This window comes from Pleurodeles waltl, chromosome 7, assembly GCF_031143425.1.
Source record: "Pleurodeles waltl isolate 20211129_DDA chromosome 7, aPleWal1.hap1.20221129, whole genome shotgun sequence".
NCBI lineage: Eukaryota > Metazoa > Chordata > Amphibia > Caudata > Salamandridae > Pleurodeles > Pleurodeles waltl.
Genome location: NC_090446.1, coordinates 460,783,066 through 460,808,256, shown reverse-complemented (window position 1 = coordinate 460,808,256; position 25,191 = coordinate 460,783,066). Strand labels below are relative to the sequence as shown.

General features: G+C 45.8%; 1 protein-coding gene across 2 annotated transcripts in view; it reads left to right on the top strand.

The window, feature by feature from the left end:
- LOC138304191 (sulfotransferase 1 family member D1-like) overlaps positions 1–25,191 on the top strand; it is a 368,810-nt gene that overhangs the window by 230,388 nt on the left and 113,231 nt on the right. The window contains exon 1 of one of the 2 annotated variants that reach the window (XM_069244041.1): positions 21,216–21,362. The exons of the other annotated variant lie outside the window; for it this stretch is intronic. Within the exon in view, the coding sequence (XP_069100142.1) occupies positions 21,358–21,362 (5 nt within the window). The 5' untranslated portion in view covers positions 21,216–21,357. Of the gene's footprint in view, positions 1–21,215; positions 21,363–25,191 lie in introns of those variants that run through there. 2 annotated transcript variants of the gene reach the window in all.

Genomic DNA, 25,191 nt, shown 5'->3' with positions numbered 1-25,191 from the left:
CTCCACCATCTGAGTGCCAGTTTTGGCAATTTTCCACACTACCACCTTGAAGTTTCCTAGAGACAGCATGTGATTTCTGGGGATCAGCCTAATTCTCCTCCCGGTAGGCCATTGTACTCTGATACATGCTCTCCAGAATGGGTGGGGGAACTCTCTTTTGGCATGCTCTTGCCAGACACTGCCTCAAGATCTGGGAGATCTCTGGTAAAGCACTATATCCCTGAGTAATCCCATTTCAAATCACCCTTTGATTCTTTTCTCTATATAACCCTTGAGTATCCCTTCTGAAAAGTGTCTACAGAAGACCCTTTTCAGTCCTCTCTTTCTGAATCAGAGTAAGCAATGTCTAACGAAAGGCTAGCCAGCACCTCTTCCTTTCCTGTTCCTCAGAATTCCCAGCAAAGACATGAGGGAGAGAAAAAATAGCTTTACCATCTATGTGTCTGAGCCACGCCCTATTGGGATCAAAGGGGCCACTTTGCAAACTACCCCCTCTGCAGTTCCTGAGTCTGTGTTCAGCCCTTGACGCATCACAGCCCCAGTACCTTATTTCAATGAGATCCTACATACCCCGTATATGGTGCCACGCACCAGTCATAGGGTCATGGCTCCATCATTCTCCAACCCAGCAGAGATAAGGGAACCTCCAAGCCCTGATTTTCTCAGGGAATTAGCCTGACCATCATTACTAACTTGCAGTCCAGTAAGAGAGCCCTGCAGTATCTGCTCCTGGTCCTGGTCTGGCGTGCCATCTGTTGGTTTATTACAGTATACTCCTAGAGCCTCCCTCCACCATTGTTACTAACTTGCAGTCCAGTAAGAGAGCCCTGCAGTATCTGCTTATGGTCCTGGTCTGGCATGCCATCTGTTGGTTTATTACAGTATACTCCTAGAGCTTCCCTCCACCATCGTTAAAGATAAATTCCTGAACTCCCAAGGTAATATTGGGCTCCTCAGATATGGTTGCCACTACTGGCTCGGAGGTGACTGTCTCACTTGTCACATCTGCGCTCAGAAGGGTGTCAGTACTGAGGCATACAATTCTGCATTTTCTGTTCCCCATTCTCTCTTGTGCCTGTAATCAGGGGGTGCTGGCTTATCTTCTTGATGGTATACTGGGTACCCCCTGCCATTTGCTCTGCCACAGTATGGAGGTGGCAATACTTCTAATCTTCAACACTGAGAGGCAGCAGCCTCTGACCTCCTCAGTCACTTGGAACTTCTTGCTACATCTTTACACATGCAAGCTACCTGGTCAGTCTCCAAAACCACCTGAGGCATGGGTTTTCGAAGAACCGTGGGGTCCCTCCCAGCCTTTCCACCTCTTGCCCTGTTTCCCATGAGACCTATTACCTTGACTGCTGCCATATCATGACAATGCTTATAACCCCTGCTGCCTGTTGTCCTTGCACCTCAATTTTCAGGGGCTCAGGCACTAGCACAGCAGGGGTGCATCACCTGGGAGGAGGAGCAAGATGGCAACGGTATGTTTGGATGTGCACAGCTCCCTCTGAAATGGCGTGAGGAGAAAGAGCATTGAAAGAAAAGGATACGCAGGACTATAATGTGTGTCCCCCCAATCCAAGCGGCAGTGAGTAGAGGTGGCGCACCCGATGATTTTGGTGGCATTTTGGATTAATGAGAGGCAACTGCCTCGGCTGCTGCAAACATTCGGATGGCTGGCAGTATCAGTCCTTGGACGCCGGCAAAGTCAGTCCAGTAGCTGGCTATTATTGCCAAAAGTTAGAAGGGTGATGGCGCCAAAAACAGCCAGGTGCAAAGCACTTTAATGCTTCTATATGTAACCAAGGGGAAAATGTTGCTGTTGGACCTTGTAATATCTGTAACATACGAATACTGTAAAACAGTCTCTAGTAACAATATCCATAACAGTCCAGGCAAAATAAGGTCCCAGGCATATGTGAGCAGCACTGCTCATAGAGTGGCCATCAATATCTCAGGTATGGAGTACCCTTGCCATGCTATTTGGCACTTGAACATTAAGTTCATACCAACACCCCTGGATATTTGAGCAGCACTCGATAGAGAAGAAACAGTTTATTGGAAATTCTCTCGCATGGGATGGCAGCAACTTTACAAATCATTCTGCCTTCCAGACAATTACACCATATTTGCTGCTATCGCACTTTAACCGGTTCTGTGCCGAGGACGTAGTGGTTACGTCCTTTGGCACAGTGCTGCTGTGCCAAGGATGTAACCACTACCTCCTCGGCACACAGCCCAGAGGGAGCACTCTTGCTCCCTCTGTATGCTTCCCCCCAGCCCCCAAAGGCAGGGATGGAAGGGGAAGCCCTTCCACCCCCGATCCCCCCACCCCCCCTGTGACGTCAGCGCGCGAGTGCGTGCTCAATGTCACAGAGCCTCCCCCATCGCGCTGGAAGCTCAGCTTCCAGCGCGATCAAAAGAGAAATGCAAAGCATTTCTCTTTCGATCACGTGGGGGAGGCAAGGAGAGGCTTCAAAGGGAAGGAAATGTATTTCCTTCCCTTTGAAGTCTCTCCAAGCGTTGCAAAAGCCGGATTGCTTGCAATCCGGCTTTTGAAACGCCCACTAGACACGAGGGATTTATTTATTTTTTTGAAATGGACATAAGGGAGCGACCCCTTGGGCAAGGTTCGCTCCCAGGGGGGGCATTTTTGGGGAAGGCCTTTTCTGCCCCCCCCCGGGGCAAATCGGCCTATTATTAGGCCGATGGCAGAAAGGGGGTCCCCCAAAGGGCCCCCAGCGATATATATATTTTTTCTTTTGTTTATGTTTTTGATTTAGGTGTGGGGAGTGACCCCTTAGGCAAGGGTCACTCCCCTAGGGGACAAATTATATTTAGGCCATTTCTGCCCGCCTTGGGGGCAAATTGGCCTATTTTTATGAGGCCAATCTGCCCCCAAGGGGGACAGAAACCACTAGGCACCAGGGATTTTTGTTTTTTTTTTGTTTTAAAGATGGGGAGCGACCCCTTGGGAAAATTGTATTTAGGCCATTTTTGCCCCCTTTGGGGGCAGATCGGCTGATTTTTGCTACGCCAATCTGCCCCCAAGGGGGGCAGAAACCACTAGGCACTGGGGATTTTTTTTTGGTGCCAATGTCACGCAGGGGGAGTAACCCATAGGCAAGGGTTGCTCCCAGGCGGGGTTGGGGGGGGTGTGAGGGCAAACTTATTTTAGGCCATTTCTGCCCCCCCTGGGGGGGCTGAAATCTCTAGGCGCCAGGGCAAAAAAAAAAAAAATGTTTTTTTTTGTTTGTTTGTTTTTTCAGAGATGGGGAGCGACCCATTAGGCAAGGGTCGCTCCCCTGGGGGGCAAATTGTATTTAGACCATTTCTGCCCCCCTTGGAGGCAGATTGGCTGATTTTAGGTCAATCTGCCCCCACTGGGGCAGAAACACTAGGCACCAGGGATTTTTTATTTTGGCGCCAATGTCACGCAGGGGGAGCGATCCCGTAGGCAAGGGTCGCTCCCAGGGGGAGTTGGGGGGGGGATTTATTTTAGGTCATTTCTGCCCCCCTGGGAGCAGATCGGACTATTGTTATTACGCCCATCTGCTCCCAGGGGGGGCAGAAACCTCTAGGCGCCAGGGCAAATTGTTTGTTTCTGTTTGTTTGTTTTTTCAGAGATGGGGAGCGACCCATTAGGCAAGGGTCGCTCCCCAGGGGGGCAAATTGTATTTAGACCATTTCTGCCCCCCTTGGGGGCAGATTGTCCGATTTTAGGTCAATCTGCCACCAAGGGGGCAGAAACCACTAGGCAACGGGGATTTTTTTTGGCCCCAATGTCACGCAGGGGGAGCGTCCCCGTAGGCAAGGGTCACTCCCGGGGGGGGGGGGTTGAGGGGGTATTTATTTTAGGCCATTTCTGCCCCCCCTGGGGCCGGCTGAGCTAGAGGCCAAAATCCACAGGTAGGCACTGTTTTCTATGAAAAAATGTGATGTGTCCACGTTGTGTTTTGGGCCATTTCCTGTCGCGGGCGCTAGGCCTACCCACACAAGTGAGGTATCATTTTTATCGGGAGACTTAGGAGAGCGCTGGGGGGAAGGAAATATGTGGCTCCTCTCAGATTCCAAAACTTTCTGTCACCGAAATGTGAGGAAAACGTGTTTTTTTAGCCACATTTTGAGGTTTGCAAAGGATTCTGGGTAACAGAACATGGTCAGAGCCCCACAAGTCACCCCATCTTGGATTCCCCTAGGTCTCTAGTTTTAAAAAATGCACAGGTTTGGTAGGTTTCCCTAGGTGCCGGCTGAGCTAGAGGCCAAAATCTACAGGTAGGCACTTTGCAAAAAACACCTCTGTTTTCTTTAAAAAAATGTGATGTGTTCACGTTGCGTTTTGGGGCATTTCCTGTCGTGGGCCCTAGGCCTACCCACACAAGTGAGGTATTATTTTTATCGGGAGACTTGGGGGAACGCTGGGTGGAAGGAAATTTGTTGCTCCTCCCTGATTCCAGAAATTTCTGTCACCAAAATTTGAGGAAAATGTGTTTTTTTAGCCAAAGTCTGAGGTTTGCAAAGGATTCTCGGTAACAGAACCTGGTCAGAGCCCCACAAGTCACCCCATCTTGGATTCCCCTAGGTCTCTAGTTTTCAAAAATGCACAGGTTTGATAGGTTTCTCTCGGTGCCGGCTGAGCTAGAGGTCAAAACCAACAGGTAGGCACTTTGCAAAAAACACCTCTGTTTTCTTTCAAAAAATGTGATGTGTCCACATTGCGTTTTGGGGCATTTCCTGTTGCGGGCACTAGGCCTACCAACACAAGCGAGGTATAATTTTTATCGGGAGACTTGGGGAAACGCTGGGTGGAAGGAAATTTGTGGCTCCTCTCTGATTCCAGAACTTTCTGTCACCCAAATGTGAGGAAAACATGTTTTTTTTGCCAAATTTTGAGGTTTGCAAAGGATTCTGGGTAACAGAACCTGGTCAGAGCCCCACAAGTCACCCTATCTTGGATTCCCCTAGGTCTCTAGTTTTCAAAAATGCACAGGTTTGGTAGGTTTCCCTTGGTGCTGGCTGAGCTAGAGGCCAAAATCTACAGGTAGGCACTTTGCAAAAAACACCTCTGTTTTCTTTTAAAAAATGTGATGTGTCCATGTTGCGTTTTGGGGCATTTCCTGTCGCGGGCGCCAGGCCTACCTACACAAGTGAGGTATCATTTTTATCGGGAGACTTGGGGGAAGGCTGGCTGGAAGGAAATTTGTGGCTCCTCTCAGATTCCGGAACTTTCTGTTACCGAAATGTGAGGAAAACGTGTTTTTTTAACCAAATTGTGAGGTTTGCAAAGGATTCTGGGTAACAGAACCTGGTCAGAGCCCCACAAGTCACCCCATCTTGGATTCCCCTAGGTCTCTAGTTTTCAAAAATGCACAGGTTTGGTAGGTTTCCCTAGGTGCCGGCTGAGCTAGAGGCCAAAATCTACAGGTAGGCACTTTGCAAAAAACACCTCTGTTTTCTTTAAAAAAATGTGATGTGTCCACGTTGCGTTTTGGGGCGTTTCCTTTCGCGGTCGCTAGGCCTACCCACACAAGTGAAGTATCATTTTTATCGGGAGACTTGGGGGAACGCTGGGTGGAAGGAAATATGTGGCTCCTCTCAGATTCCAGAACTTTCTGTCACCGAAATGTGAGGAAAACGTGTTTTTTTAGCCACATTTTGAGGTTTGCAAAGGATTCTGGGTAACAGAACATGGTCAGAGCCCCACAAGTCACCCCATCTTGGATTCCCCTAGGTCTCTAGTTTTAAAAAATGCACAGGTTTGGTAGGTTTCCCTAGGTGCCGGCTGAGCTAGAGGCCAAAATCTACAGGTAGGCACTTTGCAAAAAACACCTCTGTTTTCTTTGAAAAAATGTGATGTGTTCACGTTGCGTTTTGGGGCATTTCCTGTCGTGGGCCCTAGGCCTACCCACACAAGTGAGGTATTATTTTTATCTGGAGACTTGGGGGAAAGCTGGGTGGAAGGAAATTTGTGGCTCCTCCCTGATTCCAGAAATTTCTGTCACCAAAATTTGAGGAAAATGTGTTTTTTTAGCCAAAGTCTGAGGTTTGCAAAGGATTCTCGGTAACAGAACCTGGTCAGAGCCCCACAAGTCACCCCATCTTGGATTCCCCTAGGTCTCTAGTTTTCAAAAATGCACAGGTTTGATAGGTTTCTCTCGGTGCCGGCTGAGCTAGAGGTCAAAACCAACAGGTAGGCACTATGCAAAAAACACCTCTGTTTTCTTTCAAAAAATGTGATGTGTCCACATTGCGTTTTGGGGCATTTCCTGTCGCGGGCACTAGGCCTACCCACACAAGCGAGGTATAATTTTTATCGGGAGACTTGGGGAAACGCTGGGTGGAAGGAAATTTGTGGCTCCTCTCTGATTCCAGAACTTTCTGTCACCCAAATGTGAGGAAAACATGTTTTTTTTGCCAAATTTTGAGGTTTGCAAAGGATTCTGGGTAACAGAACCTGGTCAGAGCCCCACAAGTCACCCCATCTTGGATTCCCCTAGGTCTCTAGTTTTCAAAAATGCACAGGTTTGGTAGGTTTCCCTAGGTGCCGGCTGAGCTAGAGGCCAAAATCTACAGGTAGGCACTTTGCAAAAAACACCTCTGTTTTCTTTAAAAAAATGTGATGTGTCCACGTTGCGTTTTGGGGCGTTTCCTTTCGCGGTCGCTAGGCCTACCCACACAAGTGAAGTATAATTTTTATCGGGAGACTTGGGGGAACGCTGGGTGGAAGGAAATATGTGGCTCCTCTCAGATTCCAGAACTTTCTGTCACCGAAATGTGAGGAAAACGTGTTTTTTTAGCCACATTTTGAGGTTTGCAAAGGATTCTGGGTAACAGAACATGGTCAGAGCCCCACAAGTCACCCCATCTTGGATTCCCCTAGGTCTCTAGTTTTAAAAAATGCACAGGTTTGGTAGGTTTCCCTAGGTGCCGGCTGAGCTAGAGGCCAAAATCTACAGGTAGGCACTTTGCAAAAAACACCTCTGTTTTCTTTGAAAAAATGTGATGTGTTCACGTTGCGTTTTGGGGCATTTCCTGTCGTGGGCCCTAGGCCTACCCACACAAGTGAGGTATTATTTTTATCGGGAGACTTGGGGGAAAGCTGGGTGGAAGGAAATTTGTGGCTCCTCCCTGATTCCAGAAATTTCTGTCACCAAAATTTGAGGAAAATGTGTTTTTTTAGCCAAAGTCTGAGGTTTGCAAAGGATTCTCGGTAACAGAACCTGGTCAGAGCCCCACAAGTCACCCCATCTTGGATTCCCCTAGGTCTCTAGTTTTCAAAAATGCACAGGTTTGATAGGTTTCTCTCGGTGCCGGCTGAGCTAGAGGTCAAAACCAACAGGTAGGCACTTTGCAAAAAACACCTCTGTTTTCTTTCAAAAAATGTGATGTGTCCACATTGCGTTTTGGGGCATTTCCTGTCGCGGGCACTAGGCCTACCCACACAAGCGAGGTATAATTTTTATCGGGAGACTTGGGGAAACGCTGGGTGGAAGGAAATTTGTGGCTCCTCTCTGATTCCAGAACTTTCTGTCACCCAAATGTGAGGAAAACATGTTTTTTTTGCCAAATTTTGAGGTTTGCAAAGGATTCTGGGTAACAGAACCTGGTCAGAGCCCCACAAGTCACCCTATCTTGGATTCCCCTAGGTCTCTAGTTTTCAAAAATGCACAGGTTTGGTAGGTTTCCCTTGGTGCTGGCTGAGCTAGAGGCCAAAATCTACAGGTAGGCACTTTGCAAAAAACACCTCTGTTTTCTTTTAAAAAATGTGATGTGTCCATGTTGCGTTTTGGGGCATTTCCTGTCGCGGGCGCCAGGCCTACCTACACAAGTGAGGTATCATTTTTATCGGGAGACTTGGGGGAAGGCTGGCTGGAAGGAAATTTGTGGCTCCTCTCAGATTCCGGAACTTTCTGTTACCGAAATGTGAGGAAAACGTGTTTTTTTAACCAAATTGTGAGGTTTGCAAAGGATTCTGGGTAACAGAACCTGGTCAGAGCCCCACAAGTCACCCCATCTTGGATTCCCCTAGGTCTCTAGTTTTCAAAAATGCACAGGTTTGGTAGGTTTCCCTAGGTGCCGGCTGAGCTAGAGGCCAAAATCTACAGGTAGGCACTTTGCAAAAAACACCTCTGTTTTCTTTAAAAAAATGTGATGTGTCCACGTTGCGTTTTGGGGCATTTCCTGTCGTGGGCGCTAGGCCTACCCACACAAGTGAGGTACCATTTTTATCGGGAGACTTGGGGGAACGCTGGGTGGAAGGAAATTTGTGGCTCCTCTCTGATTCCAGAACTTTCTGTCACCAAAATGTGAGGAAAATGTGTTTTTTTAGCAAATTTTTAGGTTTGCAAAGGATTCTGGGTAACATAACCTGGTCAGAGCCCCACAAGTCACCCCATCTTGGATTACCCTAGGTCTCTAGTTTTTAAAAATGCACAGGTTTGGTAGGTTTCCCTAGTTGCCAGCTGAGCTAGAGGCCAAAATCTACAGGTAGGCACTATGCAAAAAACACCTCTGTTTTCTTTCAAAAAATGTGATGTGTCCATGTTGCGTTTTGGGGCATTTCCTGTCGAGGGGACTAGGCCTGCCCACACAAGTGAGGTATCCTTTTTATCGGGAGACTTGGGAGAACGCTGGGTGGAAGGAAATGTGTGGCTCCTCTCTGATTCCAGAACTTTCTGTCACCAAAATTTGAGGAAAATGTGTTTTTTTAGCCAATGTTTGAGGTTTGCAAAGGATTCTGGGTACCAGAACGTGGTCAGAGCCCCACAAGTCACCCCATCTTGGATTCCCCTAGGTCTCTAGTTTTCAAAAATGCACAGGGTTGGTAGGTTTCCCTAGGTGCCGGCTGAGCTAGAGGCCAAAATCTACAGGTAGGCACTTTGCAAAAAACACCCCTGTTTTCTTTAAAAAAATGTGATGTGTCCACGTTGCGTTTTGGGGCGTTTCCTGTCGCGGGCGCTAGGCTTACCCACACAAATGAGGTATCATTTTTATCGGGAGACTTGTGGGAACATAGATTAGCAAAACAAGTGTTATTGCCCCTCGTCTTTCTCTACATTTTGTCCTTCCAAATATAAGAGAGTGTGTTAAAAAGACATCTATTTGAGAAATGCCCTGTAATTCACATGCTAGTATGGTCACCCCGGAATTCAGAGATGTGCAAATAACCACTGCTCCTCAACACCATATCTTGTGCCCTTTTTGGAAATACAAAGGTTTTCTTGATAGCTATTTTTCACTCGTTATATTTCAGCAAATGAATTGCTGTATGCCCGGTATAGAGTGAAAACGCACTGCAGGGTGCAGCTCATTTATTGGCTCTGGGTACCTAGGGTTCTTGATGAACCTACAAGCCCTATATATCCCCGCAACCAGAGGAGTCCAGCAGACGTAACAGTATATTGCTTTCGAAAATCTGACATTTCAGGAAAAAGTTACAGAGTAAAACGTCGAGAAAAAGTGATTTTTTTTCTTCTCAATTTCAATATATTTCTTTTTCAGTTGTTATTTTCTGTAGGAAACCCTTGTATGATCTACACAAATGACCCCTTGCTGAATTCAGAATTTTGTCTACTTTTCAGAAATGTTTAGGTTTCTGGGATCCAGCATTGGTTTCATGCCCATTTCTGTCACTGACTGGAAGGAGGCTGAACGCACAATAAATTGTAAAAATGGGGTATGTCCCAGTAAAATGCCAAATTTGTGTTGAAAAATTGGGTTTTCTGATTCAAGTCTGCCTGTTCCTGAAAGCTGGGAAGCTGGTGATTTTAGCACCCCAAACCCTTTGTTGATGCCATTTTCAGGGAAAAAACCACAAGCCTTCTTCTGCAGCCACTTTTTCCCATTTGTTTTAAAAAAACAACATTTTCACTGTATTTTGGCTAATTTCTTGGCCTCCTTCAAGGGAACCACAAAGTCTGGGTACCGCTAGAATCCATAGAATGTTGGAAAAAAAGGACGCAAATTTGGCTTGGCTAGCTTATGTGGACAAAAAGTTATGAGGGCCTAAGCGCGAACTGCCCCAAATAGCCAAAAAAAGGCTCGGCACTGGAGGGGGAAAAGGCCTGGCAGCAAAGGGGTTAACAACAGATATTTGCTTGTATTTTTATTTTCTGACAAACGGATTTTGAATAGCTAATAATAGGAAAGCAAATAAAAATGGACAAACAATATCAGCTACTTCTACTATGGTGATACAAATGTGGGAAACTGGGACCTTGTTGCAGTACTCCCTCCCCCACAACACACTTTTTGCCTGGTTTCTGGATGCAGCTTGGCCTGGAGTGCACTGGGATCCTGCTAACCAGGTCCCCAGTACCAGTGTTATTTCCCTAAAAATTGCAAAGGCATTAATACAATTGGCAACACCTTTAGCTGCCACTATAAGCCCCTAGTAAATTGTACTTAGTTACCCAGGGCATAGGGTACTAAGGGTAGCCCCCTGAGGGCAGCAGCACATGTTGTGAAATGGCAGGGAAAACAGATAAATGGTAGGAGTGGTCAGTGATGGTTTGCACCACCCCTCAGGTGTTGCATGCAAGATTACCCCTCCATTTCATTTGAATCCATCTTGGATGGAAGGGCAATAGCCAATCAGGTGTAGGGAAGAGACCTCTGCCCACAATGAAGTGGCTACTTAGTGGGTGGAGCCACCGCAAGTTAGATGGCCCATTGGCCACTACTATGTTACCCCTCTAAAAACCCACTACATACAGTATTTATTGGGCATCTCTAGACCAAGAAATTAGATTCCATGGTCAAAAGAAGAACAGCAACAAAGAAGACCTTAATGAAACGTTCCACTACACCATTCGACTCAGGATGATACAAGGCCACCTTTTTGTGTTTAATACCTCTATCCTTCAAACAGGATTCCATAACCTTTGATGTAAATTGGACCCCATTGTCAGTAAAAATTGAAGAAGGAAATACTTCCCTCTCAAAAAGTTCTTCAAGAAAAGCAATCATGTCTCCTGAATCCACAGAACTCACAATCTTTATCTCAGGCCACCTGGAATACATATCAATAGAAACAAAAACATAACGATCTACTAATCCTAATCTCACCGGACTGAGAATATCTAATGCCACATCCATTCATGGTCCTAAGGCGTCCTCTTTTATCACCATGGGTTGAACCCTACACTTTAAAACTTTATCTGATTGAGCACACATTTGACAATCTCTCACCTCTCTTTCCACCATGGTATCCATGGCAGGCCACCAATACGTAGCCCTTAATCTTTCTTTGGTTTTGGAAATACCCATATGACTAGCGTGAGCATGTGCCACCAATTTCTTCCTCAAAGAATGGGGAGGAATTAACTTACTACCTCGTACCAGGAGATGGTCAATGACCGCCAATTCATCTCTTACCTGCCAGAAAGGTACCAGAAGCTCTTCACAACTTTTTATCTATACCCCATCCACACATAGGCCCTCATTGCAACCCTGGCGGTAAATCACCCTTACCGCCGTGCTGACAGCCGTCAGGATACCATGGCGCGGCAGAAATCCACTACAGGTATTACGACCCACATCTCATAATCCGCCGTGATACAGACAACCACACAAGTCCGCCACACCAAAGGTCAGTGATAAACTGGTGATAGCCAAAGCCACACTGTCACGCCAACAGGAATACGTCCACAGTATCATGACCCACGAATCAACACGGCGGTCATTCAACTGCGGTAAACCATTGGCGGTACACACCGCCGCGATCAAAATACACACACATTTACAATACATAACCATATTGGACAATTCAAAATACACAAACCTGACACACATGCACACACCACAACCACACACCCAATCCAATATAAAACACACACCCACATTACCCACAACCCCTTACAACGAAAATGTTTGTAAGAAGTACAGAGAGAGAATAGTAAACACAACACCAGCATCCACAGGCACACAACACCACCACTCATACAACATCCACGCACCTCAAAGAACACACACCAACACAACACATCACACAGCACAACAAACATCACCTCACACATCACCCACACCACATTATGGCACCTCAAAGACACCCCAGGTTTTCTGAGGAGGAGCTCAGGGTCATGGTGGAGGAAATCATCCGGGTAGAGCCACAGCTATTCGGATCACAGGTGCAGCAGACCTCCATTGCCAGGAAGATGGAGCTATGACGGAGAATTGTTGACAGGGTCAATGCAGTGGAACAGCAGCCTAGAACACAGGATGACATCAGGAAGAGGTGGAACGACCTACGGGGGAAGGTGCGTTCCGTGGTATCCAGACACCAGTTAGCTGTACAGAGGACTGGCGGTGGACCCCCAAAACCCCCCCCACAACTAACAACATGGGAGGAGCAAGTCTTGGCAATCATGCATCCTGCGGGCCTCGCAGAAGTAGCATGAGGACTGGACTCTGGTAAGTCATATCTTTACTATTATATCCCCCACACCCTACCTGCATGCCATCACAAATTCCTACCCATAACCTCACACCCATCAACCCAACACCCAACAGATACCCCACTATCACAACACACACATCCCAATAACAAGCCCTGCATGTAACACCAATGCATGGACACCCATCACCAAAGCAAGTACAGTCGAGAGACTCACCCAGGCCACAAAATCACCAATCACACAAGGGCCAAGCCAATAATGCAAGCACAGGAGTAGAGTGTAACCCACCCATTGCACAAGATGCCACACACAGATACAATAACTATGCATTTATACCCCAACAGGACCCCTGCCCAATGTCACCGGACAGGAGGTGCCTGCCACATCCAATCCCCCCACAGAAGAGGCCCATAGTGACAACAGCAGCTCTGAACGCCTGGATCAAGATGACCAGCCCGGCCCATCAGGGACCTCAGGACAGTCGGTTCCCCTGCCACAGTCACAAACCACCACAGAACCTCCTCCCTCAGGAAACATCATCACAGCACCCGCCCAGCGGGCCCATCCCTCTGTCCCCAGGACACGTCAATCAGCAGTGTGTCCACCACTACAGGGACCCCAGGTAACCCCACTAACCCGAGACAATCAGGGACCTGTGGTCAGTGGGCACACAGTTCAGGGGACAGAGAGCCCAGGGTACCCACTCTCCACGAGGCACTCTCCAACATCATGGGAGCATACCATCATTCCCAGGAGAGCATGGGCACAGTACTGGCTAAGTTGCAGGAGACCCAGCGGCTGCAGGAGGAACAGTACATGGGGATCAGGGAGGACTTGAAGTCCATTACCACCACCCTGGTCACCATTGCAGGGGTGCTGGCTGACATGGCCAACACCATGAGGGAGGCAGTGGCACACCTCCAGGCCCCTGGAAAGCCTGAACGATGAACAGCCCTCCACGTCCATCGGCGCTAGTGGACAGGAGGTCCCGCCACAGGACCAACAGGCCACCAGCCCCCCACACCCTGTAGAAGGAGAACCATCCCGCAAACGGTCCCTGAGATCCAGACACAAGACAGAGAACATTGCCAAGACCCCTGCCAGGAAATAAGACTCTCCTGAATGTCACCCTTCTGTCCCACTATGTCACCCTGTCCACCTTGAACTGACATTACTCAACCTCCTATGCCCCCTTGGACTCTGCACCTGTGATACCAATAGACTGGACTCCACCATGGACATTCCTCCACCATCACCCCAGCCCATTGCACATACCCCTCCACCGAATAGCACTTAAATAAACACCCTTGAATCACAAAATGATCTGGAGTCAGTCTGTACTTTCACAAGTGTGTTATTACAACCTCTCTGACAAATGGCAATGTCAGTTGTTGGGCAGCAGTAAACATAGCAGAAGACAGAAAGGGGTACCAAGATCTGTGAAATGGAAAGCCAAAGTGAGCTGTCAGGGTCCATACACAGAGGTAAAAAGGCTGAATCATGCAATGCCCTACAGTAGCATGATATGAGAGGAGCAGTGCCAGTCTCTTACCTGTGTCTCACTGGAAGTATTGCATGATGATGTTGTTTCAGTTGTCTATATCTTCTTTTTCTGCCTCTTCTTCCTCACTGTCCACAGGCTCCACAGCTGCCACAAGACCAACATCAGGCCCATCCTCCTGCAGAAAAGGCACCTGGCGTTGCAAAGCCAGGTTGTGCAACATACAGCATGCCACGATTATCTGGCACACCTTCTTCAGTGAGTAGTATAGGGAGCCACCTGTCAGATGGAGGCACCGGAACCTGGCCTTCAGGAGGCCGAAAGTACGCTCTATTATCCTCCTAGTTCGCCCATGTGCCTCATTGTAGCGTTCCTCTGCCCTTATCCTGGGATTCCTCACTGGGGTCAGAAGCCATGACAGGTTGGGGTAACCAGAGTCACCTGCAAATATCGAGGGACAACTGTTAGACACACACCAACCCTTAGGGACTCTCCCATACCTAGACATATATTCAAACTGTGTTGGGACCTTGGGCTCACCTATTAGCCACACGCAGTTCCTCTGGAGCTACCCCCTTACATAAGAGATGCTTCTATTCCTCAAAATGTAAGCGTCATGCACTGAGCTATAATACTTGGCATTCACATGGGAGATGTACTGGTCTGCTAAACACACGATCTGCACATTCATGGAATGGTAGCTTTTACGGTTTCTGTACACCTGTTCATTCCTGCGAGATGGGACACATGCCACATGTGTCCCATCAATGGCACCAATGATGTTGGGGATATGTCCCAGGGCATAGAAGTCACATTTCACTGTGGCCAAATCCTGCACCTGAGGGAAAACGATGTAGCTGCGCATGTGTTTCAGCAGGGCAGACAACACTCTGGACAACATGTTAGAGAACATTGGCTGTGACATCCCTGATGCCATGGCCACTGTTGTTTGAAAGGACCCACTAAGTCAGAAAATGGAGTACTGTCAGGACCTGCGCTAGAGGGGGGATTCCTGTGGGATGGCGGATAGCTGACATTAGGTCTGGCTCCAACTGGGCACACAGTTTCTGGATTGTGGCACGATCAAGTCTGTAGGTCATAATGATGTGTCTGTCTTCCATTGTCAACAGGTCCATCAGGGGTCTGTATACCGGAGGATGACGCCATCTCATCATCTGCCCCAGTGGATGTGCCCTATGGAGGAGAAGGGTGAGCAGAGGGTCAGACAGCACATAGCTTGCACAAGGGTGTTTTGAACAATTGTGATGTAATCGGTGTGTGGCGCTGTCTGTCCGTATTCCTGCCCAAAAGTGCTGTGACGCAGTTAGGTGCCTTGCCATGTGGCCCCCTGAAATGGCGGCTGCCTGTCCTATAAGGAGGGATAAGGGGAAATGAGGTAACTGCGCTGGCGTTGTGCAGTGTCACAGTAGGCGGACGAAGACCGCAGTGCAATTCCGCATTGGTTATCATTGGGCCCTATAGGTTCCAGGAGCCAATGACGATGTACGCTGGCGGTGAAGGAATGCACCACCGCGGACGTAACCGCCATTTTCTAGCTGTTGACTCACTTGATACCTGACCTTCAACAGCAGAGGACCTACACCTCCCCCTGTGATGTCCAGATCCCAGCCCAGTACCTCAGCCACAAAATCCTTGAGCACTGTGGTCCCTGCAAGTCCAGAAACATTGCGTGCAGCACCCATCCGGACTGCCAGTGTGCCACCTAGTAAGGCCAAGGATCACCCTATCACGCCACCTGCCAAGGTGAAAAAGGGGCCCACATGCCCCCTCCAGAACCAGTGGAGAACAGCATCCACTACCCCAGTCCTTGGCAGGATGAAGCACTCTGGGCACCAGGCCCCCTCCAGAACTAGTGGAGAACAGCATCCACTACCCTAGTCCTTGGCAGGATGAAGGACTCTGGGCACCATGTCCCCTCCAGAACCAGTGGAGAATAGCATCCACTACCCAGTCCTTGGCAGGATGAAGCACTCTTGGCACTGTGGAGAACAGCATCCACTACCCCAGTCCTTGACAGGATAAAACACTCTGGGCACCATGCCCCCTCCAGAACCAGTGAAGAACAGCATCCACTACCCCAGTCCTTGGCAGGATGAAGCACTCTGGGCACCATGCCCCCTCCAAAACCAGTGGAGAACAGCATCCACTACCCCGGTCCTTGACAGGATGAAGCACTCTGGGCACCAGGCCCCCTCCAGAACCAGTGGAGAACAGCATCCACTACCCCAGTCCTTGGAAGGACTAAGCATTCTGGGCACCATGCCCCCTCCAGAACCAGTGGAGAACAGAATCCACTACCCCAGTCCTTGGCAGGATGAAACACTCTGGGCACCAGGCCCCCTCCAGAACCAGTGGAAAACAGCATTCACTTGAGAGACTGTGGTTTTGCACTTCCCGAGATTAAGCAGTGCTCAAAGCACCCACTTGAGAGACTTTGGCTTTGCACTCCCCAGGATTAAGCAGTGGGCAAAGCACCCACTTGGGAGACCTGAGAGACTGTGGCTTTGCACTCCCAGGATAAAGCAGTGGGCAAAGCACCCACTTGAGAGACTTGAGAGACTGTGGCTTTGCACTTCCAGGATAAAGCAGTGGGCAAAGCACCCACTTGAGAGACTTAAGAGACTGTGGATTTGCACTCCCCAGGATTAAGCAGTGGGCAAAGCACCCACTTGAGAGACTTGAAAGACTGTGGCTTTGCACTCCCCAGGATAAAACAGTGGGCAAAGCACCCACTTGAGAGACTGTGGCTTTGCACTCCCCAGGATAAAGCAGTGGGCAATGCACCCACTTGAGAGACTTGAGAGACTGTGGCTTTGCACTCCCCAGGACCAAGCAGTGGGCATGGAGCCCCTTTGTTGCGCAGTGGCATTGTCCCATCATCCGGGTGGGGTGCCCCCCCCCTTTCCCCCCGAGGTGCCTTTTTTTTTTCGACCTGATGCCCCATCAGTGTTCTCTCTGTTTTGAGGCAGGTGTCATGTGTGGGCTTTGCCCATGCTTTTTGGGACCACTGGTCCACGGACATGTAATGAAACAGTATCCGGATTTGTGTACATACTGTGAATATTTGTATATACTGATATTTTAAATTTATGTTGGCCTATCTGGATTTTCGATGATTACACTTGTTACAATCATTTCATTTGGTCCTTGCGTTCTTCCAGGGGGTTATGGGTTGTCAATGTAATGCTGCTGCACGTGTTTGTGTGTGTTGTTGGGGGTGGGAGTGATGCGTGTGTGTGTCACTCTTTTTTTCTCCCCCTCCCCTGTGTGCTAGGTGCAGTACTCATGGTGGTCGTCGTCGCCGTCTTTGATGTTCCTGGTAGAAGAGGAGGTAAACCAACATTGGTAACACCTGTAACTCAGGCTCCATGGCGTCCTGATTCCTCGTTGGGTGTCGAGAGGTGAGTGGTTTCCGTTCCAAGTCCTGTTTCAGCTGTGCTTTTGATGGCATTGGTACCACCCCGGAAAAGCTGGCAGATTGGTGTGTCATAATAGAGTGGGCGGTACATTGTCTTCCGCCTGTCTGTGGGCGGTTACCGATGTGGTGTTTGTTTCTACCGCCGTGGCGGTCGATGTGTTCAAGTGGCTGTCTGTGTTGGCAGTTTCCGCCATGGTCGTGATTCCATTTCTTTTACTGCCAGCCTGTTGGCGGTATTACTGCCGCTTTATCACCGACCGCCAGGATTGTAATGAGGGCCATAGTCTTATCTATTACTTTCAGAAGAATGTCATCTTTCAACAACTCTTCTCTCCATTCCGATTCTTGAAAAACTGTGCTCGTTATGAGACAAACTTTAACATCCTGATCAAAATCATCACCTGCAAAATAATCACCATTGGCATCATCATTCTCAACTCCTACTCCCTTGGAAGAATACACCTCACAAAGCCTAGAAAGACAGTCAGCTTGCACATTCAACACTCCTGGTATATAAGATATAGTATACACATATTCCTGTAATGCTACAACCCACTTACGAATTTTGTGAGAAACCAAGTCAATTCCCTTGTTCTTGAACACTTCTTTCAATGGTTTGTGATCTGTGATGATTTCAAAGTTGCGACCCCATAAAAACTTTCTTAATTTTCGAACTGCCCAGTAAACACTTAGCGCCTCTTTTTCAATCACAGAATAATTGTATTCTGCTCCCTTCAAGCTTCTTGACAAAAATAGAATAGTCCTATTCACCCCTTTGGCTCTCTGCATAAGAACTGCACCAATACCCTTGGAACTGGCATCACACATCAACGTAATCTCATCTTTGGCATCATAACTGTCCAGGTCAGCTGCATCTTGTAGACTACACTTTACATCATGAAATTCATTTGTACACTGATCACACCATAAACATTCAACACTTTTCTTCAAAAGACCTCTCATGAACCTTGTTCTCTCTGCAAATGTTGGCACAAATGTGTTATAAAATTCCGCCAAACCAAGAAATTTTACCAGCTCCTCCTTGCTTTCCAGAACTGGCATATTGGTGATTGTGTCAACTAAAGCTCTTTTAGGATGAATCCCTTTTTCTGATACTTCATGACCCAAATATTAAATAGTCGAAGTATTAAACGTGCATTTCCCAGATTTTAGAGTTAGACCTGAGTCTCTTAGTCTGTGTAAAACCTTTTCTAACTTCTCAATATGTTCAGTCAAGTCAGCTCCAAATATTAAAATATAATCTTGGTAAATTTTAATACCTTCCACCCCTCTCAAGACTTTTTCAAGTGCTCTTTGAAAAACAGATGCCGCTGAGATTAGACCAAAGGGCATCCTGAGAAATTTGAAGGTGCCAAAAGGAGTTATAAAGGTTGTGAGATCCTGGGATGACGGGTTCAATTTTATCTGATGATACGCTGATGAAAGATCAAGTGTTGAGAAATGCTTGGCACCATTAAGGGAACACAACATTTCATTAATGTTGGGCACGGGATGATGATCTACTACCACAGCTTTATTCAATTCTCTGTGGTCCACACATAGTCTTGCCTCTCCATAGGCCTTCTTTGCCATAACTACTGGGGCCACCCACTCTGATGCTTCAACCTCTTCAATTATTCCACTAGAAAGTAATTTGTCAATCTCCTCCTTCATTTTTTGTTTGACAGTTAAAGGGAAAGTTCTTAACTTAGCAACTTTGGGTTGAATCCCAGGCTTTAATCTAATCTCAAGTAGGTAATCATTTAGACAACCTATTTTCTTATTGAAAACTTCAGGGGATTTGCTTATCCATCTTTTCCCTGATTCCTCCACCTGATTAACAGAAGAAACATCTTTCAAGATTACTGAAGGAACTTTATTTGTGTCCAGATAGACACGCAAATCACGCTGATGAAACCAGCTGATCAAGGAATCACCTTTTAAGGACACATACACTTTCGCTGGAATAATACATTCCTTAAACTCAATAGTACCCCAAAAGTACCCAAGTAATTTGATTGGTTCCCCACCATATCCCTTGGGTCTGATATCATGCTTCAACAGCTTAAGTTTACCTTTTAAGTGCTGATCGTAAAAACTTTTTGAAAGAAGAGTTATTTTTGCTCCCATATCAAACAAAATTTTAACAGCCTCACCATTCACTAAAATCGTTTCTATGGGACCACTCAAGTATCCACTCCTGTTTTGTAAAATATCAATTTCATTTACAAAATCCACCTCATCACTTATATCTTCACATTCCACCTCTCTCACTTTCTTAGTATTAATTTTTGTCCTGCAACATTTCGCTAAATGTCCTCTCCTACCACAGTTTTTGCAAATTACTTTCCAATCTGGACACTCCTTATTATTAGCCATGTGTCCCACATTGCCACACCTGAAACACTTCCCCAAAAAGATTTCATCCCTTTAGCATCATTCTTCCCCTTAGAATATTTGACATCTGTATTATAATTTTGTACTGTTTTGACAGAAACATCTTCCTCTACATCATGGTCAGCTGCTCCCATTTTATGGCTCTTTAAAACACAATTCTTAGAGTGCTCACATGTTTTTGCGACAGTAAGTACTTCATCCAACGATGGGTTGTCCTTTTGCCACATGTTCTCTCTAGCTTTTTCTAATGAGCATCCCAACATGAATTGGTCTCTTAAGCGTTCTTCTTATGAAACTTCAAAAGCACAGGTAGCGGTAATACCTCGTAATGCATCTTTGTATTGCTCTGTTGTTTCACCTTGTCTCTGCATTCTTTTCCCAAATTGACAGCGCTCCAAAATTGTGCAAACTTTAGGCAAGTAATGCAAATCCAGTTTTTTTTATACATATTTCGTATTTATTGAGGCCAGAAGCGTCACTGGCTGACAAATCAGGTACATTTTCAAATATCTCTTGCCCTTCAGTACCCAGACAGGGCACTAGTAAAGACGTCTTCCTCTCCGCACTAAGAGAGGTACCACAGACCTTAGCATAGTTAGTAAACACCTTTTTCCACTTTTGCCATTTGATAGGAGGTTCACCAGGAGAAACAAAAAAAAATGGAGCTGCCGGCACATTCTGTATGTTGAAATAGTGTAATTGAATATTACCCAAGATAATTCACTCTAAATAAATTTAGATACACTAAAACACATCCTAATACACAACAATATGAGAGGGAGAAGCTAATAGGTTTCAGTAAGCTATATATGTATATATATATATATATATATATATACATTTTTTTTTTTACCTAACCGAGGTGCATTCAAGTCAAGTAAAAATAACAGTTTATAATTCATGAGTCTTGATGCGCTCAAAGGTGTGCACATCACCGTGGTGCACTGACGTTGAAGATCAAAGGTATACTCAAAGGTGTGCACATCACCGTAGTGCACCGACGTGAAAGATCAAAAGTGTGCACATCACCGTGGTGTACAATTATTTTTTTTTAATAAAATTTTAGTGCAGCTGTGTAAAAACGTGCTTTCCTCTAGACACGATAGCGGCTTTCCGTCATCACGGAAACTTGCCAAAAGACCCGTCCCCTTCTCAGTAGGCAATGTTCTATGGACGGATTTGTGTACGCAGCTTGGGGTCCTTTGTCACTATAGAAAAGCGTAAAGACGCGACTAGGCACGCGCAAGGCTTAGCGTCTTCTGTCACTATGGAAACGTGCATAGACGCGATTGCACACGCGCGATTCAGCAATGTGCCATGCCGTCACCATAGAGATGCAGCGAACGCTCTTCACGTTCTCCGTGTCCCGTGCCGTAGCAGCTGAGCTGAATTAAATATGATGCGCATGCTTGATTTCACGTGCTGCTTGAACTCATAAAATCTTTTCCAGTTTCAGGTCTCCCAAAGCACAAATAAACTAAGTGTCGATGAAAACACAAGTGAAAGACTTGCCTGATCCAGCAGACTTTCCTGATGTCCACCGCCTTTAACGTGGAACGAAATCTCAAGTAAAACACAGCACCCAGTTGAGGCTTCCGTTTCTTAAGACCCTCATTGCCAAAATGAGGTAACAGAAGAGATATTTCTTCATCAATAGTAGTGTAGGTTTGATTTATTATAAGATAAGCAGAACATCTAGAAGCCTCATCCTGTCAGCAAGACGTCCAAACTCAACTGCCTAAGAAAGAATCTCCTTTAACCTTCTGCATTCTACATTCCAAGAACCGTCTTGCTCACAAGCATGAGTGGCTCCCATAGTAACAGAACATCTCTTAGTAATAAATGATAACATAAGCAAAAGGACATTACCACATCAAAAAAACGACCCTTATTTCAGCAGTGCCAATGCATAATCATTGAATGAATGAATATTGCATTTGTACGGCGCTACTATCACTTCCAAAAGGATCATCCTGATGCTGTGCGGTGAACAGCCAAAATAATTCAATAACGCTGGGACTACCCAAAAATGAAGAGTTACTGTATTAGTGCGTGACACAGTGAGTCGGGGCCCGAGAAGATCCAAGTCTTCAAATGTTTTCTAAAAAGAGCTTCAGAATCGGTGAGTCTCAGATGGATTGGGAGATGATTTCAGGCTTTAATCCCCAAAACGGCAAAAGATTTGCCACCTTTGGTCTTACATTTAAAGGTGGGAGGTTTTAGCAGCGTTGGGGCAGTTTCAGCACAAGCCTTGCCCTTTTTTACCACCTGCAATTTCTGGATCATGTGTGTGGTGGCACCTGCATATAGGCTGTTCCAGTACCCCAATCTGGACGTTATTAATGCAAAGTCTTTCTTGTTGCAAGGGGAGGGTAATCAAATCATTTTTACAGCAATTTCACCAAATTAAAACACGCCCCTTCCACTGCGAGGGCTAAAAGATAAAGAGCCATCAACTTATACACTGAGGTTTTAAACTAGTTCAACTATATTAGGCGGTGGGGATACAGGATTAGGCCACCATAGCATGGGGTCAAAAAAGTTGACTATACCCACCAACATGATCTCCTTCTTATTGGTATTACATTTTACGTAGTTGGCTTTCATCCACTGGATAAGATCAGTTAAACAATGTTTAAAGTTGAGCTCAGAGTCAGTGGATCCTTCATCCAGGGCCAAGATAAGCTGCTAATACTCAGCATAAGATGTTGTTTCAATTACAAAAGAGGAGATTAACCGATTAATGCAAAGAGGGGGGTCATATGTATGTTAAGTAGCGCAGGGCAAAGTGATGAGCCCTGCAGTACTCTCAAAGTGAGTGATTTTCAGGGGATTAAAAAGGTCCTGATGCAACTGTTTGCCTGCAGCCTGTAAGGGACAATTTTAACCAGGTCAAGGCAAGATTGGATATGCCACAGATTTCGATATGTTGAAACAGGATATCTTGTGAAATGGTATCAAATGCAGCTGTTAGCTCTAATAAGATCAGCACTGAATTCACAGTGTCTACAGTTTTATGAGGGATAGGGAATGGACAGGGATCAAAGGGAGATCCCATTTTACAAGACAAGATTGCTTGTCGGGACTCGGCTAAGCTGATTCTTTGAAAAGCTTGTAAGGAAGCTCTTGTCGGAAGGGAGTTCTCCTCTAAGTCAGATCCTGATGAAGGGATAGAGTTAAACTCACTTTGAATGTTGCAAATTGTTTTCTTCAGAAAAGGAAGAAATTTGGTTACAAAGTGTCTGCCATGAGGAAATCTCCCTGTCCATTACTTTTGGTTGCAAAAATGATTTGGCGATCTTAAAAATAGATTTGTGATCATCTGCTAGAGCCTGAGTATACCATGGGGCTGAGGGCTAAGAAATGTGTTTCCTCTTTGTGGGAATTTCTGGAGCTAATTAATCAGTGGTCTGAGTAATCTAGATTTTTGAAGCAAAAAACTTCCTCCACTACATTTCCAGACAAAGTGGGGGTAAAGACAGGTGCATGTCTGGCCAACTCAGGATCAGCCAACAACTTGCCCCATTTGCGTGTAGTATGGGAAACCTTACGAGTCAAATCTAGCTAAGAGTTGAGCCAATCTGACACCAATGGGGCATCAGATGTAATCTATTTTCTCTAGATTTCCCTTCTTGCCAACAGAGTCAGGAATAAAATCAGGAAGTCATCATTCTTACTCAGTTTATCACATTATGGTGATAGATCAGACTAAAATAAAGGACACTCTGGCTTGCCTTAACTTCAAATCCCATGATTTCCTTTAGGACTTCCCTTACAACTTTCCAGAATGGTATTAAAATGGGCTTCTATAAACATATGCTTATCGTAAACTCCTCGCCAGCTGCACCTCCTCCCTCTGGGAATTTCTTGCATAATTTGCCCAGTTTCAGAGGTATCGAGTAGGTTCTATGAAGAGTGAAAAAATGATTCCTTTTAAGTGATGCAGGTTTTGCTGTTGAATAAAGTAAACTCAAAGCTACTTGCCACAGCTCTTCTTTTGCAAGCTCAAACAAGTCTTTTTCCTACATCTGAAATGGATCTGCCCACTTCTTATCCTCAGCTGGGACGATATTCCTGTACCATATAGAGACTTATTTCTTATATAGCCTATTATCCTCCTGAAGCATGTTTTGATCCTTTGCAGTAATCAACTGCTTCACTGAGGTCGACAGACCTTTTAACCCAGAAGGAAGTGTGGTGAACCATACACACATTTACAACAACACCACCCCAACTACTAAGACACTATGACCAATGTGGCCATGGAAAAAACTCTAATCCGGAATAAAGTTCACAGCTTTATTTTACAACCATAAAGTTAGTGTCATAAAGACAGTGTGTAGAATCAAATTATAAAGTTTTATAAATACCATAGGCTGCACAAATCATTGAAACACATTTAAACAAATTAGCATTAACACAATTAGGCATTCAAGAGGAATTATGCATATCATTCATGTAAATATCTGAGATACAGAAATATATCTCAGGTCAAATTCTATCAACACTTGTCAAGTTCAATTAAGCAGAGTATGACGTTTTGGGCTCAACACAGGCTGTCCCTAAGGCTAACGAAATTAGGAAATGCATGTGTAAGGACAGGCCCTTGCCGGCAAAAAAACAAAAGGAGACAAAAGTAATTTGAAAAAATATATCTCGGACCACAGATTACTAACTAGAAAAATAAAAAGAATGTCAGCACGATAGATTCTGTTCTAGAAAAAGAGAATGGCAAGGGCAAATGGCAATTAGCTGAGAGAGGTTTACCTTTCCAAGGGACAGCATTCAGGGATTCTTCATCAGCAAAGCATCTGGATCAGCATCAAAGTTCAGTCAGACTTGTCATCAGGAAGGGTACAGAGAGACCCTGACTAAAACTTTAAAGACAATCCCTAATATATAACACATAAATCATGTTTATTCGTCGGTTTACTGACATCATGCCACGCAAGAGGGGCATCATCCAATCATCGACAACTGGTGATTCCAAAGTTGCAACAGTGCATCAAGTTATCAGACTTTCCCTGAGAACCATCTTACGTCCATGTGAATCCGTACCGTGGTAGCATCACTTTATTTCATGTTAGGTCCGGAGGCCAGGGTGTTCCTCTTAAGCTCACTACACTAAAAGTTTCTGTGAAACTGAACAATGAACCTATCGCTCCTTGCAAAGTTTCTCATGAGAACAGAACCTATAGAAAAACTCAGGTTGGAAAGAACAATGATTCATCACTTTTATATGACGGCAAAATATGAGCTCTGCAGGCCTCATTTAAGCTAACATAAGAAAATCAATTATGTTACATTTAATCATTGCAATGTAATAACCATGTAAAAATAAAAACAAATAACTCATCAATATTAATATTTCATAAGTATGAGCAATACACCTTACTTTAAATGATCAATCTCCACAACAGACTTCATGCCATCACCAACTGGATGGAGATAAGCCG